At 41.0% G+C, this 22132-nt stretch overlaps 1 protein-coding gene across 2 annotated transcripts in view; it reads right to left on the reverse strand.

Annotated features, from left to right (window-relative positions):
• Nucleotides 1-22132, reverse strand: part of NLK (nemo like kinase) — an 88843-nt gene that overhangs the window by 7638 nt on the left and 59073 nt on the right. For both annotated transcript variants that reach the window (XM_083714611.1, XM_083714612.1), the window contains exons 4-7: nt 12625-12731; nt 11260-11345; nt 9759-9968; nt 5445-5546 (exon numbers count right to left, since the gene is read on the reverse strand). In XM_083714611.1, the coding sequence (XP_083570737.1) occupies nt 5445-5546; nt 9759-9968; nt 11260-11345; nt 12625-12731 (505 nt within the window). The remainder of the gene's footprint in view (nt 1-5444; nt 5547-9758; nt 9969-11259; nt 11346-12624; nt 12732-22132) is intronic.

Here is a 22132-nt window from a genome sequence, read left to right on the forward strand (position 1 = left end):
CTCATTTCAAAAACTCATCAGGCCAATCCCACCTTCATTTTCGCATAGCAATATGCATTTGCTTTTTCACAGAGCTGCTAGAAGACTCGATTTTAACTTTCTTAAATGAGGGCAGGCAGGGGAAGAAATACAGGAGACAACCCTGCTAAAACTGAAAAAAGAAAAGGGAAAGAGCTTAGAAAAGCTCATCTTGTATCTTTTAAAGTTATTGTTAAAATAGGCCTATTATCTGGAGCAGAATGTGGGTTCAAAACCCCTCAGTATTTTGTTTCATTCAATGAAGCAAGTTTCTAGGTTTTCTAGGTTATGGAAATGTGTACACAAAAGGAGATAAAGAGGACAGCATTTGTAAGATTTAATCACTGCAGTTCTCTTAGAATTGTGAGGGTAAACTGGAATTAACACAAAAGTGAGCAATTGGGAAATTGAGGTTGGCTGTTGAACAAAACTGAAATCGTTATAACAAAAATGACCTTATTTCTATAATGAGTTAGATGGACTGGAGAAGCCAGTCAGGTGTTTTTGTTTGTTTTTTGTTTTTGTTTGTTTGAGTGGCAGCCCTGCTAGCTGGAAATCCAAGGTCAGTTGATTCCTGCATTCCAGAAATCTGTCAGGTCTGGAGCATCTCCTCCTCCCATTTTTGTTCAGTAAGGATTCCTGAAGCTTAGAATCCATGTAAGTATTCATATATATCGTCATTCTGAAGGTCACTGATATTGTCCAGTAATGCTGTACATAATTGGTAAATTCTATATATTTAAAGGTATGTAAACTCATCAACTTGCTGAGTGAAGTTTTTACAGTCTCTTTCTCCCCCACCCTCAGACATGCATCTTCAGTGGGAAGATAACCTGAACCAAACCTACAGGGGTGTTAAAAGGTCATTGAAATAATGTTCTAAGGGCTTCACGCAAGTCATCTATCTACTACCTACCTACCCACCTACCTACCTGCTAAGTATTATTATTGTTCATTTGGAGGACATCCCTCCTTCCAATCACAATACTACTCTTCACTGTCAGCATAGTCTCTCCATGCACGCACATGCACACTCAAGCGTACACACACATAGCATCCAATGAACACAGGCATTCTTACTTAGAATCTCCCTAAGAAACATAAGAACAAGGATTATGCTATGTAGTATTTTAAGACCACAAAACCCAGGTTTTCATTTATTTTAATTTTAAGCTTACTATCTTAGTCACTCCTAAGTTTCCTCAGAATGGATTTTGGTTACTTCCCCCCTTTTTACATACCCATGCTTGAGCTCAGGAAATGAAGTACTGTACAGTGGTGCCTTGGTTCTCGAACTTAATCCGTTCTGGGAGTCCGTTTGACTCCCGAAACCGTTCAAAAACCAAGGCATGGCTTCCGATTGGCTGCAAGAGCTTCCTGCACTGAAGCGGAAGCTGCGTCGGACGTTAGGCTTCCGAAAAACGTTTGCAAACTGGAACAGTTACTTCCGGGTTTGCGGCGTTCAGGAGCCAAGCTATTCGAGAGCAAAGGTACCACTGTACCTCTCCAAAGCTACTGTTGCTATTCACAGAACCATGTTTTGGGTGAAAACACGCATTATGGGTCAAGTTACTTTTGCTTCTTTCTTAATGTATATTAAATTCCGTTCACAGAACAAGCAAGTAATGCTGCCCTCTTTTTGTATAAAGACACTAGTATTTATTACATTGACAAGCTGATTTTCAGCCAAGATGGACACACACCAATGCATTAGTTAAAGCCCATCACAATTTAAGGTACAACCTAAGCCCATGGTTTGAGGGAGAGGTATATGAGGGGAGGAAGGCAGTGGCTGGCTTACCAGACAACCATTAGTTGTGGTCACCAACACACACACCCCAACATCCTCTGGCAGACAATGGGCTTGGGAGAGAGGCATGGTGTGATATCACAAGTGTAAAAGGAACAGCAGGCGCCTCTTTTCCAGACAGTGTAAAGACTCCTGCTACTTACTACCTTCTATTCAAGTTTGCCAATATTTTTGGGGACAAGGATCTGCAGAAAGCCACACAACCTGTTTGCTGGGGGGCCAGAGCTGCTTGCTCCTAGCAAAATTATTTGTGGAGACTTGTGTGCATATGGCGGAAAAAGAATGTAGCCCCCAGGGCAGAGTTTGCAGCTCCTTGTTCTAGCTTCATGTTTGGTTCTTGCATTTTGCTCTGCTCTTGCCAGAGCCACTTGGCTACTTTATTCCTTCTGCTGAACCTTCAAACCCTCACACACACCCCCAAGTCATTATTTCAATGACCTCCCTAGAAACAGAAGACTCTTCCGCACAATGAAAGATGTTTCACTAAATACTGCCAACATCTCTTAGGGCCATATGAACTACAGGAGACCAGGGACTACCCGTTGGAGATTATGGTGCGGAAGCATTTTGGACATTGGCCCTCCGTTCTCACCCTTACTTTCCAGTGGCTCAACCTAACAGTATCCACTGTCCGACAAAAAGACTAGTAGAAGCTATGCTCTTCTGAGTCACTATGTATTGGATCAAGGATGCTGAGAGATTTCAGCCTGAGGGTGCCTGATCTTAAAATTAGAATGAGAGCACAAGGGGGGAGTAGGGGAAACAGCTCCAAAATTAAAAGTAATTTTCACAGACAAAAATAGCCCTGACCTCTTTATGCAAATCTAAAAGCCTTGCCATTTTCTTTTTTAAAAAAGAACATTGCCTAAAATTCTGGGCTTTGAAGCTGTTTGTTCTCCAGCACTTCCTACACTATCATTTCCTTAGCATGGTGCTTTTTCTTTTTTAAAAGAAATCATCTGCTTTCCTATGCAAATATAAAAAGCAAAGCTTATTACAAGAGGTCTAGAGTGTGCAGGTGCTGGGAAAAAACCATTAGGAGCAAAGAAAGGCAGGGGGGAGGAGATTATATAAGAGTTTTCCTATTAATGGAAGATGATTAATTGTTATTGGTATGTGGGAGGAATATGCTGTATGCCAACCAAGGACTAAAACATACTCTGCCTGAAATATGATGAAGCAATCAAGCCTTTGCCTTATCTATTTATGGGAGAACATTAATAGAAAAGGTTAGGTGCTACAATAGCTTTACAGAAGCTGGCAAACTGTATTAAATGTTTCATGAAAGCTGTAGGGGAAGCTCCTTGGGCAAGACATCTTACACCTGCCACAGTTTATCCCCACCCCAAGCCAAAAAAGGCAAAAAAGCCAAGTGAGAATGAATGCTCTGCAGGGATGCAGAGGATGGCTATTGATTTATATCACATATTCAAACTGCTATAAAATCAAGCATGCCTTATATGAAGCTGCATTGTGTAAGTAACAGGGAAAGGTTACAGCTCATTGGTACAGAATCTGCTTTGCATGTTGAAAGTCCCAGGTTTAATCCCTGGCATCTCATCTTAAAGTTGGGTGGGGACCCTGCCTAAAACTCTGACCGAGAGGGACGTACGGTTCTGACTAAGTACAAGGCAACTTCCTATGTTCCTATGTCAAGCCACTAGTCCACTTAGTCTGGTACTGCCTCCTCCGACAGACAGGGTCTTAGGCAGGGCCTTTTGCCCAGTTGTCCTTTCGGGGAATTATTTAACAAGTGTGTGCAAAAAATGGGATTTACCACTCAGCTAGCAGGCCTCATATCTCAGGAACTGCAAAATTGACCTTCTGCTCCCATTCATTGCCTCTCCATCGTATTTACACACACGATTGATCCGTTCTATTATGGTTGCCTAAGGAAACAAAGTCTTTATCTACAGAGAGGTTTCCTTCCCTATTTTTCTTCAAAAGCTCTAATAAACTTATAATTCCTTAGCTGTATTATTTATGACCCTGCATGCACAAAATCATAGCTCTCTATACCCAATTCTATCAGAATTTCAGTGAATTCTGTTTTTTTTCCTCTTTTTTAAAGGCCACAGAGCTTGTTTGTGAGCTGGAAATGTTCCATTTGAGCTTCACATTTATCAGAATTACTTGTGCAAGTTAACATCCTCTGCTGAAGCGATACATTTTCTTGAATGAGGCAGCTGCTCCTCTACAGATTTACAAGTCACTTTATAGTCTCCAAGCATTATATTTAATTTCCTTATATCTTCTGCGGATATGCCCAAGACACAGATGGTGAAAGAAATTGAGGTTAAGTGGCTTGTTTAAGTAATTGGATTGTATTCATTCTAATTTAGCCTAAGTGTTATTGTTCATATGCTACCATCAATGCACACGAACTCAGAACTTTCTCGTGGTTTGCTATGCATGGTTCACTAGAACCACACACTGCCAGCTACACCTATACCCCAGGTCAAGCAGACCTACCTGCTTTCTCCAATAGAAACCTATTGTAACAGGCAACTATGTCTTGAATCCAGGAATAAAGAGTTACACATAAGTTCTCGTGCCATATATTTAGGTAATTCACTTTGTGACTGCTGCCTGGAACCACTTCCTGCTCCTCAAGTGTCCTTGGTTTAAAAGGTACCATGCATTCAGAAAAAAACTAAATACTGCAGAAACACAGAAATGAAAGAACCTGTGAGGTCACCTAGTTCTCTAGGTCAGAAACTACTTTTACTGGCCAAGAGATGGGCTGTGAAGCACAAAGCCTCATGTGATGTGACATACACAGGGATGGTTGGAAGGCATATGCTTCAGCAAAACTAAAGCTCTAAAAAGGTCTGGTCAGTGGTTGGGCTGGGAAACCACACAGAAGCACTAGGGGAAACACTCTGAAGATAAGGCAGAATGTAACTTAACTGAACTACAACCAAACTCTGTTTTAGGATACTTTCTAATTTCATAATCTTTATTAAAAATATGCTGAATATTGACAGAGAATGGAAATACCACAAGCTAAGAGAATGAATGGTATACCAAAATACAAGAATCAGCAATTCTGAATAAAATGTTTGTACATTTTTTTGGTGAAATAGGGTAGGTATAAAGTCAATGCACTGAACAGGAACTCGATGACTCAAAGTACTCTGAAATAATAAATATGGTTAAACATGAGGAAACCTGCTCCATTTATTATAATGAAACTACCACAAAGTACACTAAAATTGTAATGGCTTGGATTAAAAATACTCAACTTGTTATCTTGACCTAGAGTTTTGTATCTTAAATTGCCTAGAAGGATAAAATGTTTCTGAAGAATGTATGTTTGATAAATAATTTATATGATTAATATGTCTGAACTTCAATGTTCTACTTTTATGAAATGTATTGCCTTTTGTCCAATTTCACTAAATATATTAGTGATACAGCATAGTGTTTCATTGAAAAATGATTCCAAAAAGAGGATTCCTGGCTGGCCTTCAGTTATTTATCATTCAATCTTGTGCACACTTACTGCCATGAGTATTAAAATTTTACATTAGAATAGGCCCAGATTAGCACCTCCATAATGTGCTTGCAGAATGGGGCTTGTTGGGAAATTCAGAGTCATAGCTTTTCATCCTACCTGTTTATGAGGACCCCTGAGTATGTGTGCCTTGGCGCCTTCACAAGCCGTCCTCATTGCTTCCAGTGACGGTGTTCCTAAGAGATCTGTGATCAAATCCAACTGTAAAGATGGGAGAAATTGTCCACAGTTTTAATTTGGATAAAAGCATATTCTTTTCAAACAATAAGCACATACACACATTCAAATTCTCAGTATCTCCAGCTAAGGTTGGGAGAGAGTCACTGCCAGTTAGTTTAGACAATACTGAGCTAGATGCACTCAATGGTCCGACTCTGTATAAGGCAGATTCCTATTTTCCTAAATGAATACACAACTTTGCACAATCAGCCTCTTGCCTTCTATTCTCCACTTTCTGGTACTATTTGAAACATGTTTATACATGTATGGGATTTATATCTTGCCCTAGAACCACAAATAAACCCACAAAGATAAAAGACAGTAAAACCAGCAGATTAAAAGCCAACAAGAGGACATAAATTTCCATTAAAAGCATGACAGAACAGGGGAGACTTCACCCGGCTCCTAAAATATGACAAGAGATGGTGCCAGGAAAACACATCCAAGCAGACAGTTCTACAGTTTGGGCATTGCCACAGAGAAGTTCTCTTTATGGTAGACACCCACCTAGCCTCAGAAGGCTTTGTAATAAAGAAAGGCCCCTTAAGATTATCTTAAGTGGCAGGCATATTCACCTGGAGATGTATTGCAGCCATCACTGCTTATTTTAGGTGTCCAATGAGCATCCAGGAAATAGTAAGCTTTAGAGGGGGATAAACAATCTGTTAGGGCAGGCATCCCCAAACTCGGCCCTCCAGCTGTTTTGGGACTACAACTCCCATCATCCCTGACCACTGGTCCTGTTAGCTAGGGATGATGGGAGTTGTAGTCCCAAAACAGCTGGAGGGCTGAGTTTGGGGATGCCTAATTTAGGGATTCCTCAGGCCCCTTCAAAGAACTTCCAAGGACTCCATTACCTGGAAGGTTAGAAGGATCTGAAACTCTCTGAAAACAATAGGGCTGACATGTCCATAGTCCCACAGGGTTGTGTCCACCTAAGTTCTACTCAGACAAGAGCATTTGAAATTAATAGACCCAAGTTAGTCATTTCCATTAATTTCAATGGGTCTCTCTGAGTGGAACAAGCATGTGATACAACCCACGGAGACGCAAACCCCAAAAGAACAAAATAAAAAAATTCCTTCCAGTAGCACCTTAGAGACCAACTAAGTTTGTTATCAGTATGAGCTTTCGTGTGCATGCACACTTCTTCAGAAAGCTCATACCAATAACAAACTTAGTTGGTCTCTAAGGTGCTACTGGAAGGAATTTTTAAATTTTGTTTTAACTATGGCAGACCAACATGGCTACCTACCTGTACCCCCCCCCCAAAAAAAAAACAGAAAGAGAAAAGCTTTATAGCGAAAGTGCCAGATGCACCTCTGTGGGGAGGAAACTACAAACATAGGGGCTGCCAAAGAAAACCCCCTTTTCTGGGTCACCACCACCCAAACATCTGAGGACAGCAGAACCACCAGGAGGGGTCCCTCTGCTGATCTTAACACTTGACAGCATCTGTAGGGAAGGAGGCGGTCTTTCAGGTATTTGGGGCCTAAGTTGCTCACCATTTTGTAGATCCTAAACCAATGCAAAGAGTGGTAATTTTGCAAAGGTTTTGCAGAATGTGATTGTATTTGGTAGTTCTCCTTTATTGCCATTGCCCCAACAACGTATTGCACTGATTCCGGTTTTTGGCGAATGATGAAGATGCATCTCTTCACCCTGGCCTTTGACCTGTGTTTACAGGACTCGCCCTATTCCTGTGACTGCAATTTGTTTTAACTGATTATATTTCTGAATTTTAAATGGCTGCAAACTGCCCTGGGACTTGTTGGTGAAGGATAAAAATAATAATGAAAATAATAATGGGCATAGCAACCTACCTCACAAAGTGTTCCTGTGAAGGTAACAGACTTCAAAAATGTTGCACATTAAGCGTGCTACATCTGAGCTTGATTGGTTAACAGCTATGATGAGTGCAAGTAAAGTCAGGATGCAGCCTGAAAAACTGATTTAGGGCAGGTTTGTGTAGCCCAGTCCAGCTACTTTGACTGGCAACAGCTCAGGAACAGGTCTTTCCCAGTCTTGCTACTCAATATCCTTCAACTGGAGATGATGAGGATTGAGTCTGGACCTCTTGCATACGGAGTGTGCATCCTACCACTGAGCTATGGCAGCAAACTTTCTACCACAGTGTTACGGATACTCGCCCGAATATACCATTGGCAGAATGCAAATGGCAGCAACCAAGTCACAATTTGGGGGGTAGGTTTAGCTTCTCAAACTGTGTAGTGGGATTCAGTGCTGGATCTACAAGTTTTGATATAGAGGGCAAAGGTCTGCTCTGCTGCCCTCCAATCCTGCAGATGGATTGATGGGGCAGGGGATGACACAAAGGGGATGAAGTCTTTCACTCCTTCATGTCACATGCAGATTTCTTTTTCTCAGCTGCTGAGGCTGGACAAACTAGGCTCTATTATCTGAAGAACTGCACTTCCTTATCCCGTGCAGGTTGTCTGAAGCTATGGGTATACTTTGTAGATATTGTAGGCTTCATATGAATGAAATCCAGTTATACACCTTGAAACTCGAAGGTTTTGGCTCCCAAATGCCGCAAACCTGGAAGTGAGTGTTCCGGTTTGTGAACGTTCTTTGGAACCTGAACGTCCGACGCAGCTTCCGCGGCTTCCAATTGGAAGCTCCTGCAGCCAATCGGAAGCCGCACCTTGGTTTCCGAATGTTTTGGAAGTTGGATGGACTTCCGGAACAGATTCCGTTCGACTTCCGAGGTACCACTGTATTGCTAAACCTCAAACTCCATTTAGCCACAGCATGGTCTTCTTCACCCGAATCTGGCAGAAACAATTTCTTGATAACACTGTGCTTACTTTGTTACATACAATCCCCAGCAAATTGTCGCAAAACCCCTTCAACTCTGGAAATGACAGATTACAGTGGAAACTAGCATCCTTAATATAGTAACCACTGGAAGACTGTGACACTGTCAGTATATTTACCCAATCATTTTTATATTCTATGAAAAACTTCGGAATAGCATTTCACTTTTTCTCAACCAACTTTTTTATTTTTTATTTTTTAAAAGCACTTCTAGTTTGCAAATTATCAGCCACCCACACCTGTCCTCGCAACTCCTGGACAAGATGGGCGGCCTTGGGCAAGCTTCTCTCTCAACCTCCGTTCCCCATCTGTCATATAGGAAGGATGACAATCTACCTCAGAAGGTTGCTGTGAGCATGAATCAGTTCAGCAAGCTGCAAACTTGTTATCTGCAGGCAGGAGCTAAAGGACCCAGGAAAAATAAGAACCAAGGCTGTCGGCTCAGTGTTCTACATGGGCAGAAGAACCATTGCACAAACGTTCAGGAACCCCTGTTTATTTAAAACATTTGTATTCTGCCTTTCCACCAGTTTAGGTCCCTCTAATAATTAAACGGAATTCCCTACTATAATAAAAATGCAAAGCCAAAGGGGCAGCCACCATTAAAACTATGTATACATTTAAAAAAAACATCCTATCACAATGCTGCCAAGCGCTTAACCCAACAAAGACGTTTTTAGTTAGGAAAACAGGAAGTTGCCTTTTATGTACAGGGTTAGACCAACACTCCATATAGCTCAGTATTGTTTACACTGATTGGCAGTGGCTCTCCAGGACTTCAGGCAGGGGTCTCTCCCCAGTCTTAGCTGGAGATGCTCACTGGGGATTGAAACTGGGACATTCTGAAAGCAAAGAATGCCATCTACAGCTGAACAATGGTCCCTGGCACAGAAAAAAGGAAGAAACCTGAGAAATATACCTGGGGAGGAAATATTTCAAGTCTTGGTGTGACCACACAAAAGGACCATCACTGGAAGCCACTCCCCTCACCTCTGAAGGTGGAGAAACTTGGAGCAGGGCAAGCTCACATGGGAGGAGGTGATACCTTCAGTTCTGCTAGTTTGATATTTTGAACTGTGAAGTTTAAAACTAGTACCTGAATTGCATCAGGAAGCCATCCAATGTAAAGTCCAGAGAGAAAGATAGGACACTCTCCCTTATTTTGGACAGGCTAAGCTGCTTCAAAGCATACTTAAGACACTACAACTTCATTTATCCAACTGTCCACCCCAATGGAGATTTCAGGATGTTAAGAATGACCAGAATTTGACACGCACTGAATTCCATCCACTAGAAGAGTCAGAGAGCTGGGCATCACTTGCTAATCGACAGGGTTAGACTGAAATGCCTTCATACCTGCTGAATGGGACTTTGCGCTTGAAACAATATTCTCCGTCCTAGCAATTCTGCAAATATACAGCCTACGGACCAGATGTCGATAGCATTGCTGTAGTGACGGCTGCCCATCAGGATTTCCGGAGCTCGATAATACTGAGTGACAACTTCCTGAGTCATGTGACGAGATTCATCTAATTCTTCCACCCTGGCCAAGCCAAAATCACAGATCTGAAAAAAAGAAAGAAAGAGGTGAATAAATATTTGGTATATTTATACAGATTTAAGAATGGTGGCTGATATGTGATATCTGAATCTGCCTTCCTCCAAATAGTCCACATAAAACCTGGTTTGGGCCACACACATATGAAAACCAGGCATATGTACCTATGGGATGCACATTTGTTTAGCTAAATTTTTAACAGTTCAGGATTACCAGGATCTGAAATATTTCAGCAAATGCCTGAAACTTCAGCTAGTGGCAAGTTTTCAAATTTCACAGTTACGTTCATGCTAAATCTAGCTCTCCCAATATAGGGATGAAATGTTCACTAACTATTAAGTCTTCTTTGTGTTCAGACTTCTCAGGTTTCTTGTGTTTTTGAGATTTTTGTGTGTGCAATTAAGAGTTTGTCCTACCAAAGTATTAGCTGTGTTCATGTTTCTATATACAATCCCCTTCCCCACCAACTTCTACAAAGACTGTTTGGGAGCAGGATTCTACCCTAGCCTTTACTTTGACAGAGTTTTCCCTGCATATTATTTTTTAATTTTTGTATGGAAGAGCATTCAGTCCTGGAAGCCCCCATCTGCACAATAAATTGCTACAACCAAGATACAGGTATTTTGCCCCATAAGAATGAGGATGAGGAAACCCATAAGTGAGACCTTTGTGCACATAATGGATCTTAGAAGCAGAAGGGTGTGCACATCAAGTCAAATCATTGTATGATTGATAAATATCGGGATCAATTTAGCTTTTATGCTGCATCAGATGGAAGGACCAGGCTCCTGCTGGATTCCTGGGCTGCATTCCTACACCCACTCACTTAGGAGAAACAGGATGAGAAGATGTGCACAAGATTGTGTTGTTAATCTGCAGAGAAATGCTCCTGGCTTCTGAGCAGGAGGTGGGGAGAAATTATAGTCCTCCCTCTCCTTCAAGCCAAGTCAAAGCAAGGCATTGCTATTTCCCAATATTGTACAAATGTGAGAGTGGATTACAAAAACTCATGTGTTCAATGCCACATTCATAATGGTAACAATGTACCGGAATGAAAGGAAACAAACTTTTCAAATGAAGAGGCACCTACTTGAAGAGAATCAACTCATACTTATCACTAGGGCTTTTCCCTAGGAAGTTCAGGGTTCCTGGGTTTTGCTTTAAGCATCTCAGAGCTACAGACAACAAGCGGATTATAGAAGCGACCCTCTATTTCTATTTTTGAAAGAAATAGCAAAACCTTTTTGGACCTGGGCATGGCATGTGCAGTATTTTTTATATAGGTGTGAAAAAAACCACCTTAAGAACACAGTTGCTGTTCACAAGTAGGTTCCCTGGTTTAATGTCTCGATGCAAAATACCAGCCGAATGTAGGTATTTCAGACCTGCAAACAACAATAAAAAAGAGAAGCTGTAAAAAAAAGGCAAACTATGCATAGAGTAAAAGGAAATAACAGATCCTAGAAAGACATGCAAGGTGGGTGAGTGACTGTGTGATATAAGGCATGAGCTACATCTACATACAAAGTATGACATCATATTTACAATGTTTTTTCATAAGGTGTTGAGCAGTTACATTCTTCAGACTTCCATTAGGATGCAAAACTATCCCAGCCAGGCAACAGGTATCTGTTGCAAAGCTCTCAATGCAGAATTACAGTTCTCAGTAATAGTAGCATTTGATAAGGAATTTCCAGCTTACTAGCACACTCTATATCTCCAAGTTAACATATGTTTGGAAGGCTCTCTTTTGGCCAGCAGACTATTTGGAGGAGAATGTTAAGTTATCAAAGAACAGAGTCAACACTCCAGTATTTTTCCCACATTAAAAGTTAACGCAAAGTTTTGTTTCTTGGAAAAAAACCTGCTCCTTACTTTTTTTAATGAGACCTAAAATTTGTACATACAAAGTTAGGAGTTTAAGACATATATCAAGGTGCTACTATTAAGACTGACCATGGCCAAAAGGTCCCTTACTAGACTAACTCCAGCTGGTTAAATATTTTGGAAGCTTTGGGAGATATGCAAGTCAAAATCAAAACCATATATTTTCTAAGTATGCTCAGGCATGGTGGTTTTCATCAGAGTATGCATAGCTGAAGATTAAGCAGGTTTAGTTTTATTTTTCCTCTGAACACCAAAGACTGGGTTTGTTCAACTTAATAAATTCTTCCAAGCTGAACTGAACTTCAGATTAAAAGATATGGAGTTGTATTCAACTAAGTTCTGCTCAAAGTAGACCCACTGACGATAATAAACCTAAGTTAGGCATGCCCATTCATTTCAATAGGTCTAACTCTGAGTAGCACTAACTTCAGATATAACCCATTATTTTCACCAAGTTTAAATGCGGGGACATTTTAATTTTGGGAGGATAATTCATAGGGAATGAATTAACATATTAAAAATGGAGCAGGACCGATCCATAAAGTATACCACCTTTGTTAAAGGCTTACAAATCTCCCGACTTTCCCCACATCACCCTTTGCCACATTTTAACCAATACACCATCCTTGCCCCCCCCCCCCACTTTATGGATGGTCCCACAGCTGGATTCCACTGTCAGAGGTAATGGAGAAGGTGAGTTTACAAGTTGCAAATGGGGATAAGGTGGGATAAGGACCCAACACATTCATTCTGCATTAAAAACCAAAAACATGTTACCTCTTAAAATCTGGTAAAGAAAAACCTTTACATGATCCGAGCTGAGTGGCTGAGGAGAGACAATAATCTTATGGAGGTCGCTCTGCATCAATTCTGTAACAACATATCTTCAATTGCACTCATTAAGGAAAGTACAAACAAATGATTTCAGCTCCTCAACTTGGTGCAAGAGATGTCTGAAAAGCTGTCTCTTCTCGTTCTCTTTAACACATGATACAGAGAGTTAGCAAAGGCCAGAGCAGCAGCTAGTGGCACTTTATTCTACAGTAATTGTTATTTTGATTTACTTACTTAACTCCCCAGGTGTGCGAAAAACCAAACTTGACTTTAGGGAAAGTTAGTCTTACTATATCAGGCATGGCCAAACTTGGCCCTCCAGATGTTTTGGCACTACAACTCCCATCATCCCTAGCTAACAGGACCAGTGCTCAAGGACAGTGGGAATTGTAGTCCCAAAACATCTGGAGGGCCAAGTTTGGCCATGCCTGTACTATACGGACTCAAATGATCCCCAAGAGTTGACAAACCAAATTGCTTCCTTGTTTTGAAACCATAAACACATTGCCTCATGTACACAAGGACCATAAAGAAAAATCTCTGAAAGATGCAATCTTTAAAAACACACACACACATTGCTTTCAAATTGCTCACATTCAGAAATGTTATTCCAATGAACAATAAAAATGTAGCCCATTTTTCAAGTAACTTAAAGTAACTTCAATGTAGAGCTCATTTCTTTACACTTCTGCTGTTTTCAGAACCATCAGCAGTGGAACCTGTGCAATTCTTTTTGCCGATAAATAACTCTACCAACCCTTTTCGTGTGTGTGAAGAGGCACCCTGAAACTAGGCAAACAATACAATCTGGGTGCACATCTTTAAAGTTCCAGTTTTGTTTCTTTCAAATTGGCAGGCTCACATAGAGAAAGCAAGATAAAAGGAACCATTTAATAGACTGGCACAGTTGCAGAAAATGCAACTGCTTGTTGGCGATATACAGCAGTAGTTCAGCATGACAAAAATCAGCACCCCCTTCCTGCTGACATTTAAAGGTGGAGATGCAAATGAGCATCGGAAGCACCACAGACATTTACAGAGAGATGGCAAAAAACCAAATGTACTAAATCGAAATTGTTATCAGGGAGCCCGCCTGCTTCTCTCATGCATCATCAGGGTGGGAACACAGCTGAAAAAAGCACCTGAGAACAGCCGATAGCTGCTGCCTGTTTGCCTGAGTCATACCTGCTTAAGCGGTCTGATTTTCCCCACTGTCAGCAATAAAGTGCTTAGATGTAACTACAAAAAAGAGCAAGATGGTATCCCAGTTTCAACTCCCGTACCAATGTAATTGTCAGGTGAATTCTCTGATCCACAAGTTTGGCTGTTGACAAGAGCCTGGGAGGACACACAGCCTGTAGCAAAACCAGTGCGTCAGGATTTTCAGGAAACAGGTTATGCCTGCAGTGACAGAACTAGAAGAGTTCTGGGGAGGGAAGCAAGATGGAAGAAATCTCTTCTGGGTTTAAAAGGTCTTAACCTTTGTGGCTTAAAACGATGTGGCTTAGAACCCAAATACCTGCTCGACTATCAATCTGCCAAGCCCACTGAGATCACCATCTTCCTCCAGGGTTCCCCACCATCTGAAATGTTACAGGTCACGACCAGAGAGAGCCTTATCAGCAGTGTCTCCTCATCTTTAGAATGCCCTCCCCAGGAAGCACCTTGGCTACCAATCATTTCTGAATGCCAGGCAAAAAACGTTTGTTTTCCCAGGCTTTTAAGAACAGCTTGTGTTAGCATATATATAAAACCAAAGTTTTGATCTTACTGTTTATTTGAATGGAATGTTGCTATTTTAGTTGGTTGCATTTATATGCTTTTTCTTATTTTCTATTTTTAAACACTGTACTTTTATCGTCTCTTACTACTTTTCTGTAGCTGCCCTGGGACCATGCATTCAGGATGATTCAGGATATCTATCTATAGATATAGATACGCAACATAAAAAAGATGCACTTCCTTTGTCATTGTACTGCACACTTCAGAAAAAGCAGAGCGAACCTCCACAAATGAAATTTAGGGTACATGACAGTCACATAGGGTTTTCTAGATGAAGAAGCCCGGCATGTTACCTGACATACCACACCCACGCTATTTCATGCAACCCTTGAAGTGAGCCAAGTTGTCTATGCTTGTTTTAGGAGTTTTGTGTAAAGCGTCGCTTCTTTACATGTAGTCCAATTAGTGCCCGAATGACAGATCCCACTACATGTTGGCTTTTATATTTTCAAAGGGAGAACAGTGACTGCATCCACATATACCACCCACGTGGCTTTTGCTGCAAACGGAAATCCCGTTTTGCCTGCAGCACTGTCCCATCAAATTAAGCTTGCAAAGCTGCTTCCCCAGTTCCCAACTCACAAACCGTAGGACTATGATTCGTTTCATCATGCCCAGGAAAGTAGGTTTTCTATCTCCCTCTTTTTTGTTCCTTGCTCACTACTCTGGACATATTCAATGGCCGTAATAAAAATATTACTCGGCTGTTACTTCTGCCAATGATGGCTGCTAGGTTTGATGACTGCATGCTATCTGTAGAATGGGAAGCAGCATGCCCCTGCACACCAATTGCTGGGAAACCACCGCAAGAGAGAGCTACTGCCTTCTTTCTTTCCTGCTTGTGGATTTCTCATAACTTGGCGACTGTGGGGAACAGGAGCCTTTGGTCTGATCTAGCAGGGCTCTCCTTATGTTCTTAACCATCTTCGCAAAGCCTGGTCTTATGGAGAAATTTAAGAAGGGCTTACAGAATCTGCTCAGGAAACATGATCCTATTGTAAAATCCCCAACCATATTAGCATGCATTGCATTTTTCCTCTTTTCCATACAGATTTTCCCCACCCATCCCCATCCCCCCTGCCTGCCAATACACGCATTATTCTAGAAAACCAGTTACAATACTCTGTGCTTTATTATGGTATGACATCCTTGTTTGGTTCTCCCACCTAAATCCTCCTCAACCTCAATCCCAAGCATTAATGTCTCCCAGATGTCTCAACTAGTTGCCATGCCAACTAAAGCAGCTTAAATTAAACGAGGGCCTGGAATGGCACCTGCACAGCTCCAGGTCTGCTGTGCATTAAAACAAAAACAACCCCTCCAAAAACACAGCTTTTGATAAGGGCTCAGAGGTGCTATTAGCTTCAACAATAACTACCTCATAATTGTCTCTGGATAATTTAACAAGGCCCTCTAAGCAAGAGCAAAAGCAGGCCTCGCTTGATTTTCCGGTTTCACAAGTACAGCAACCTCTTAAGCAGCTGGTGTCTGGATAGGTCAATGTCATTTGCCTTCTCCAGTGCTTATAATTGTTAGTAAGGCTTGGGGGGGGGGGGGACTCCATAAAGCTAAAGTAAGGGCATTTAATGGAAGCAAGTTTCAGTGCATGTCTGTCTTTCTAAATTTAATGTTGAGCCATAAATATCATGGCCAGAGGACTTGCGAGGTTGCTCTAGTTTTTATACCCCCAAACAGAACAGCACTCCTGGATGGAAAATGCTGCTGACAGTAATAATTAGTGAAGGAGCTGCATAAAATTAGAAGTACGAAACACACCAATTTGCTTCAAAACAATTATCAAAGGCACAAAGCAGAGGACAGGAGAAAGGCCTTAATTTGTGCTGACTGAGAGACTTGTTGAAGCTAACAGACTATGCCATACTGACAAGCAACCCTAATGTACAAGCCTGACACATCACAACAGTATTGTTTGCAGTCCCCTTCCCTGAGATCTGCAAAGCTCAAAGAAATTCTTCCCTAAGCATGTTCCCTTTTTGCAAAATGTGGCGTCTTATCACAGGGGTGTAGACACAAGCACACTGCCTGCACCAGATTCATAGCAGTGTCAGACTAGCCTTTAGAAATCCTAAATCAGCTCTCCGGCCATATCCAACTGTTGCTTGCAGCCTTCTGACATATTGTAGCAGATTCCACCTAAGGAAAACTGCTCCATCTTTCTTTGGATGGGGCAATTCTCATTCCAGCAGCCAACTACCCAGAAAGACCCAATGCACCCTGCAAAAGAGTGGACTATGCAAAACCCTGAAGAATATTACTTGCCTTACAGAGTGCAATGGCACCAACTTCATGCGTCTCAAATTTCAGCTTTGAGTAGAAAATACATCTCTACCATGTTCTAAAAAGTCTAATTTTATGGATCATAAATTTCATATATATGTGAAATATAACAGAAAAAGTTCACAAGGATAACTTTTTTTTTTCTAATATAGTGATCATGTATCAGACTGCAGACCACGAAGACGAACAGTTCCTGTCAGTTCTCTTTAGTACAACAGTAAAAATCAGCATTGTGTGGCTCTTGGGACTGATTCTCATGTTGCATTTGTTTTCAGCTTGGTATGGGGAAGTGTTTCTATTTGGTAATGTAGAAGCAATCTAGCCAGCACATTTGTTTTGTCAGATTTTTGACACTGCTCAAGAAGATCCACGCGTACAAAAATTATACATGAGATCTGACTCCTGTTCACCCACTTCAGCTTGTATATGTGTATAGCAGTTCAGCCCACTAACTTTCCCCCATGCTCCAGATTTACGTCTTGAAACATTAGAAATTACAGGAAAGCCACCCGAAACAACTTGCATTAATACGAAGAGCTTCGGTACAGATCTGACTCCTGTACTTAGTAAGTAGAAGGCTCAGGGGTTGATTGTGGTTTAGCCTGATGATATCGTTGCTGCCGGGCTACTGAGCCATACATACTGCTGATGAAATGTGCACTTTGTGTAAAGCCCAGCACTCACGCGGTTCAGGCAATTTTTAACCACTCTCAAATGGTATGGCCACAGGAAGAGCCATAACACTTCAGTACCACTGCACCAAGTAACTCTGCGGTTAGACATCTTGTGCTTCTAGATGTGAAACATCACGTAGCTGGAATAACACATAGGCCTGAAGCAATATCCAATGCTCAAGACACTGTGAGTGAAAACCACCACCGGCAGAACGATTGTATCACCCTAGGTCTCTTCATACAAAATTTTTCAAGGAGGCAATCATTAATCAGGGTAGAGCAATTTCAATAATTAAGAAAGAGGGTAGATAAATTAAGCTTCCAACTTTCTAATCCATGTACAACCGCACATACCAACTGAGCACTATAAAAATTTAAATGGACTTTTGAAATGGAATGTGGCTGCACTACTTGGGGCATAATCTAAAAATTCTAATCAAGTAGCCCACGTGCCTTTTATACTACAGTATTTATATCTGCTTGTGGGATTGTGAGATTAAGGATTTCTGTTTGGCTGTCTCTATGTTTGTTAACGGACTCTCTATGACACTTTGTAACTGTAGTTCTCTGTACATACTCATGCAAGGGGACTGAGCAAGTTCATTTACTTAAAGACTAAGGTCCCTAAAACTTTGCAGGAGCAAAGGCCAATAGATGCAAGTTAGTACAGTGTTTCTACATGACATAGATGGTATCTGGCTGAAAGTCTAAATTGTCATGATACAATTATAAATAGTATTTTATATTATAGTGTTTAACAACAAGAATTGCATATTTCTGTTTCTGGTTGATTCTTTTACAAAGAAAAACTGGTTTGACAGAAGATCATGCCTTCAATTTGTATATGCTTTTATTACATCCAAATATCTGAAGATCAAAGTAATGTTTTGTAAAGAATAAATAAATTTATTTTTTAAAAGATCATTGATTTTTACCGACTCTGTAGAACACAATCCCTTTATTATTTCTGTGCGTGCGTGAACACACACACACACTAATACGCTAGCATCTTTTCTCAACAATAATAATAGTATCAGCCCATCCATCTTGCAAGAGGATGGTTTTTTAGTATCTCTCTCTATGGAAATAAAAGCCTTGTCAGGAAAGGCTATTTTATGATAGCACCATAGAGCCCTCAATATAGCTTCCTCTTTCCACACAGATGGACAGAAAAAGGAATAAAATAAAGGGATTCACTTTATCACAAGAGCTCAGTTCCCCTTTGGGCCTTTGATAAATGCACTGGGACCATCAATAGGTGACGTTGGGAGCTCTTGGCTTTCATCAGGCACAAGCAGAAGTACTCATTGTTAAAAAAACAAAACAAAAAACCACCACATACATCTTCAGGTAGTCCTAATCATGTAAACAAGCGACAACAGTGAAAGCGCCACGCTTTCTAAATGGGTAGCAGGCCACCCTGACAGTTGGCTACAAGTTTAAGCGTATCACAGAACCAGAGTGTACATCAAAAGCTCAAATATTAGGGAGCAGGGATCTGTAGCCAGCTGGAATCCTGCCCAGAAGCTCTTTGTATTGCTTGGCTTTGCCTATGGTAATGGGGAATGTGCCATCAATGCCAGCTCAGAGATGGATTAACTGGAGGTGGGGGCAGGAGAAGAGATGAAAAAATCCAAAAATAGCTTTTCCAACCGTGCAGGACAAATTGCTAGAACCAATGTATTACGATTAGGGTTAACACCATGGGGAATAGAATGTGAATGAGTGAAATATAACTGGAATTGTGCTGCCAAACAGATTCTCTTGCAAATAAAAAATAATAATAAATCACATACACAAACCAAAAACAATTCCCCCCATTTCAAAAGTAAAGACAAACAATGAGCAATATGCAGCTCAGATTTTTAAAAGCTGGTTGTGAAGCTTGACCAAGTGATTAATGAACACGTCAGTGGTGAACTACCCTTGTACTTGTGAAAGCACACAGGCCGACTAAGATCTTCTGCCCACAGCCAGATCATGCAAGCCACAGCTTTGCCCATTTCTCTTTCAAATGCTTGCTGTATTATGGGATGGCATTAAGATGAACATCTCAAAGTTCTAGCCATTAAGTTTTAAACCTTGCACTTCATAATGCCTGACCTAAAGCTTCTCTTATTTTCTTGTGCCACACTTCTCAATCTCTCCCTCCAGTTCAAATAATTTTATCTCGGACTCTCATCTTTAAGCTGTTCCCTATGCCATCTATCATTATGTGCTTAGAAGAGCAGCCCCTCCTGCAGCTTGCCACATGTAATGATCCTCAGCCCACCAAGAAGAACAGTAAAATGCAACTAGATACCCTCCTGTCATCTAGCAATAAACTTGATGTTTTCTGACTATGTCTAATTTGGACTGGTAGTGGGATTTCAACACCTCAAGTAGAGTTTCTTTAGCTGGAGATGTTGGACACAAAACCAGGGACCATTTGCATCCAAATCATGTGCTAAACCAATGAGCCATGCCCCACCATCTTAGTTTTCTTTCCACCACCATTTGTCACCTACCAATCCACCCTCATCCTCACTTGTCAACCCACATCCATTTTATTTCCAATATATCATTGCCTGGCCCTTTAACACCTTTATAGCCCCAAGCAGAACACTGCAAACCTGTGTGAATGGAAGGAGACTAGAAGCAAGCCACCTTGCAAGTTTCATTACTGAGGGTTGCACAGAAATGTGAAGATTTGTTAACACAGAAGTGGCTAAGGTTAGACAACAGTCCACAGAAATGAATGCCCTTGGCCTAGTTTATATTTCAACGTTGATTTGCAAGTGTCTTCATTCCACTATCAAGTTTTTAGGGTTGTTTTTTAAGTTTACTCAGGCTCTGTGACAATTAGAAATGCCTCTCTCTGAATCAAAGTGTTCCTGCTAGAACTAATTACTATCAAACATGCTAAGCAATGACAGCCCTTTGAAGAAATAGCTGGAAGTCACCTTACAAAGACCTCAGACTCAAACACCTCATTGTTGTTAGGGAAACCAAGTCTTAGAAAAAGGGTGAAACTGCAACTGATAACATCCAAAAAACAACATGATGGTACAAGAATCCATTTGGGATCAATACCACCACATATTTTTTCAAAAGCACTTACATATTTAAAGCTTATTGAAAATTGTTAGTATTAGAAAACAAAACAACTTAAACAATTAAAAAATCCATTAACTGATGCTGCATTACAAGGAAAGGAAGGCGCACATATTTAGTATGTTACAGGGTAGGGGAAGGGTGCAGTTTCTTCTGTCTCTCCATTACAATTTCTTTTAGTGGAATGGAAAGAACGATGAACAACTGAAGCAAAGAAACTGATATATAGCTCAACACCAGCTGTTACAACAGGGGTGGGGAACAAGTGGCTCTCCAGAGGTTACTGAACTACAACACCTATCATCCCTAGCCACTGCCAATGCTGCCAGGAGCTGATGGAAGTTGGAGTCCCAACAGTATCTAGAGGCCTGCAGGTTCTTTGGCACTGTGTTACAAGAAGCACTAACCAGCAGTTGCCCTACCACCTCTTGTTTCCATTGAACTATATGAAAGAAGGGAAACTTGGGAGGAGGGCAAGGGGAAAAGGCAATGCTTCAGAGACACATTCAGCTGGCATATCTGCCCTCAGCATCTTTCCTGCTGGAGTTCACCTTGACAAAAAGCAGGGGTGCAAAGAACAAAAGACAGAAGGACAAAGCACTCAACTCTTCCCCTTGCAGGTGCCTCACAGAATATTTGCAGCTCTCTACAATTGCCTCATTTCAAGTTTTATCACGTGGGAGATGCTAAAAAGGGACAAGCCTGCCAATATTTTATTGTATCACATTCATGCCAGAGCTTCAAAACCTAGAAGATACACACTCACTAAGAAGAGATTGTGTATAGATTGACTTGAAAGGTAATAAAACAGAGATAGCATTGGCTACAGTACATATGTTCATTTGTTTATTTATTTTTGTCCTGCTATGATCTCTGGGCAAACAGTTCTTATTTTTGTATTTTTAGCAACAGAGCAAACGGTTTGCATCATAATACCAACACATATAAATAACATGATCACTAAGGGGAACGAATTATGAAGACTTACAGTACGCACAATAGAGGGATTAAAGAAGTACGGGGGGAACCTCAAAGATCAGTGTTGGAAACTGTGCTTTTTAACTTGTGCATATATATGAATTAAGAGTAGAGAGTGAGAAGTGAGGTACCCAAGTTCACTGATGACACCAATTTGTTTAGAGTGTTAAGAAAGTCCCAGGGTATAGCCTGAAGGCACCTGAGGCCACCAACTTGCTGAAACTAAGGAGGTGACCACCTGGGAACAACATATACACTGCCTTTGGTTCCATGGTGAAAGGAAGGTGGGATATAAACAAAAATAAAAAGGGACTGTGAGGAGTTCCAAAAGGGTATGTCCTAACTGGATGACTGGGCTGTAGTAAGATGGCAAATGTGATTCAGTGTAAGTAAGTGTAAAATGATGCACAGTGGGGCCAAAAAAAAATCCTTTACTTCCCATATGTGCTTAAGGGGTCTGAACTGGCAGTGACTGACCAAGGAAGAAGATCTTAGGATTTGTGGTGGATAACTCAATGCATATGTTAACTCTGTGTTTGGCAGCTGTGAAAAAAAGCTAATTCCATGTTGAGGATTGTTAAGAATAGATTGAAACTGCCAATGTCATAATGCTGTTATACAAAACT

The sequence above is a fragment of the Podarcis gaigeae genome (assembly GCF_964106915.1).
Source record: "Podarcis gaigeae genome assembly, chromosome: 15".
Classification (NCBI taxonomy): domain Eukaryota; kingdom Metazoa; phylum Chordata; class Lepidosauria; order Squamata; family Lacertidae; genus Podarcis; species Podarcis gaigeae.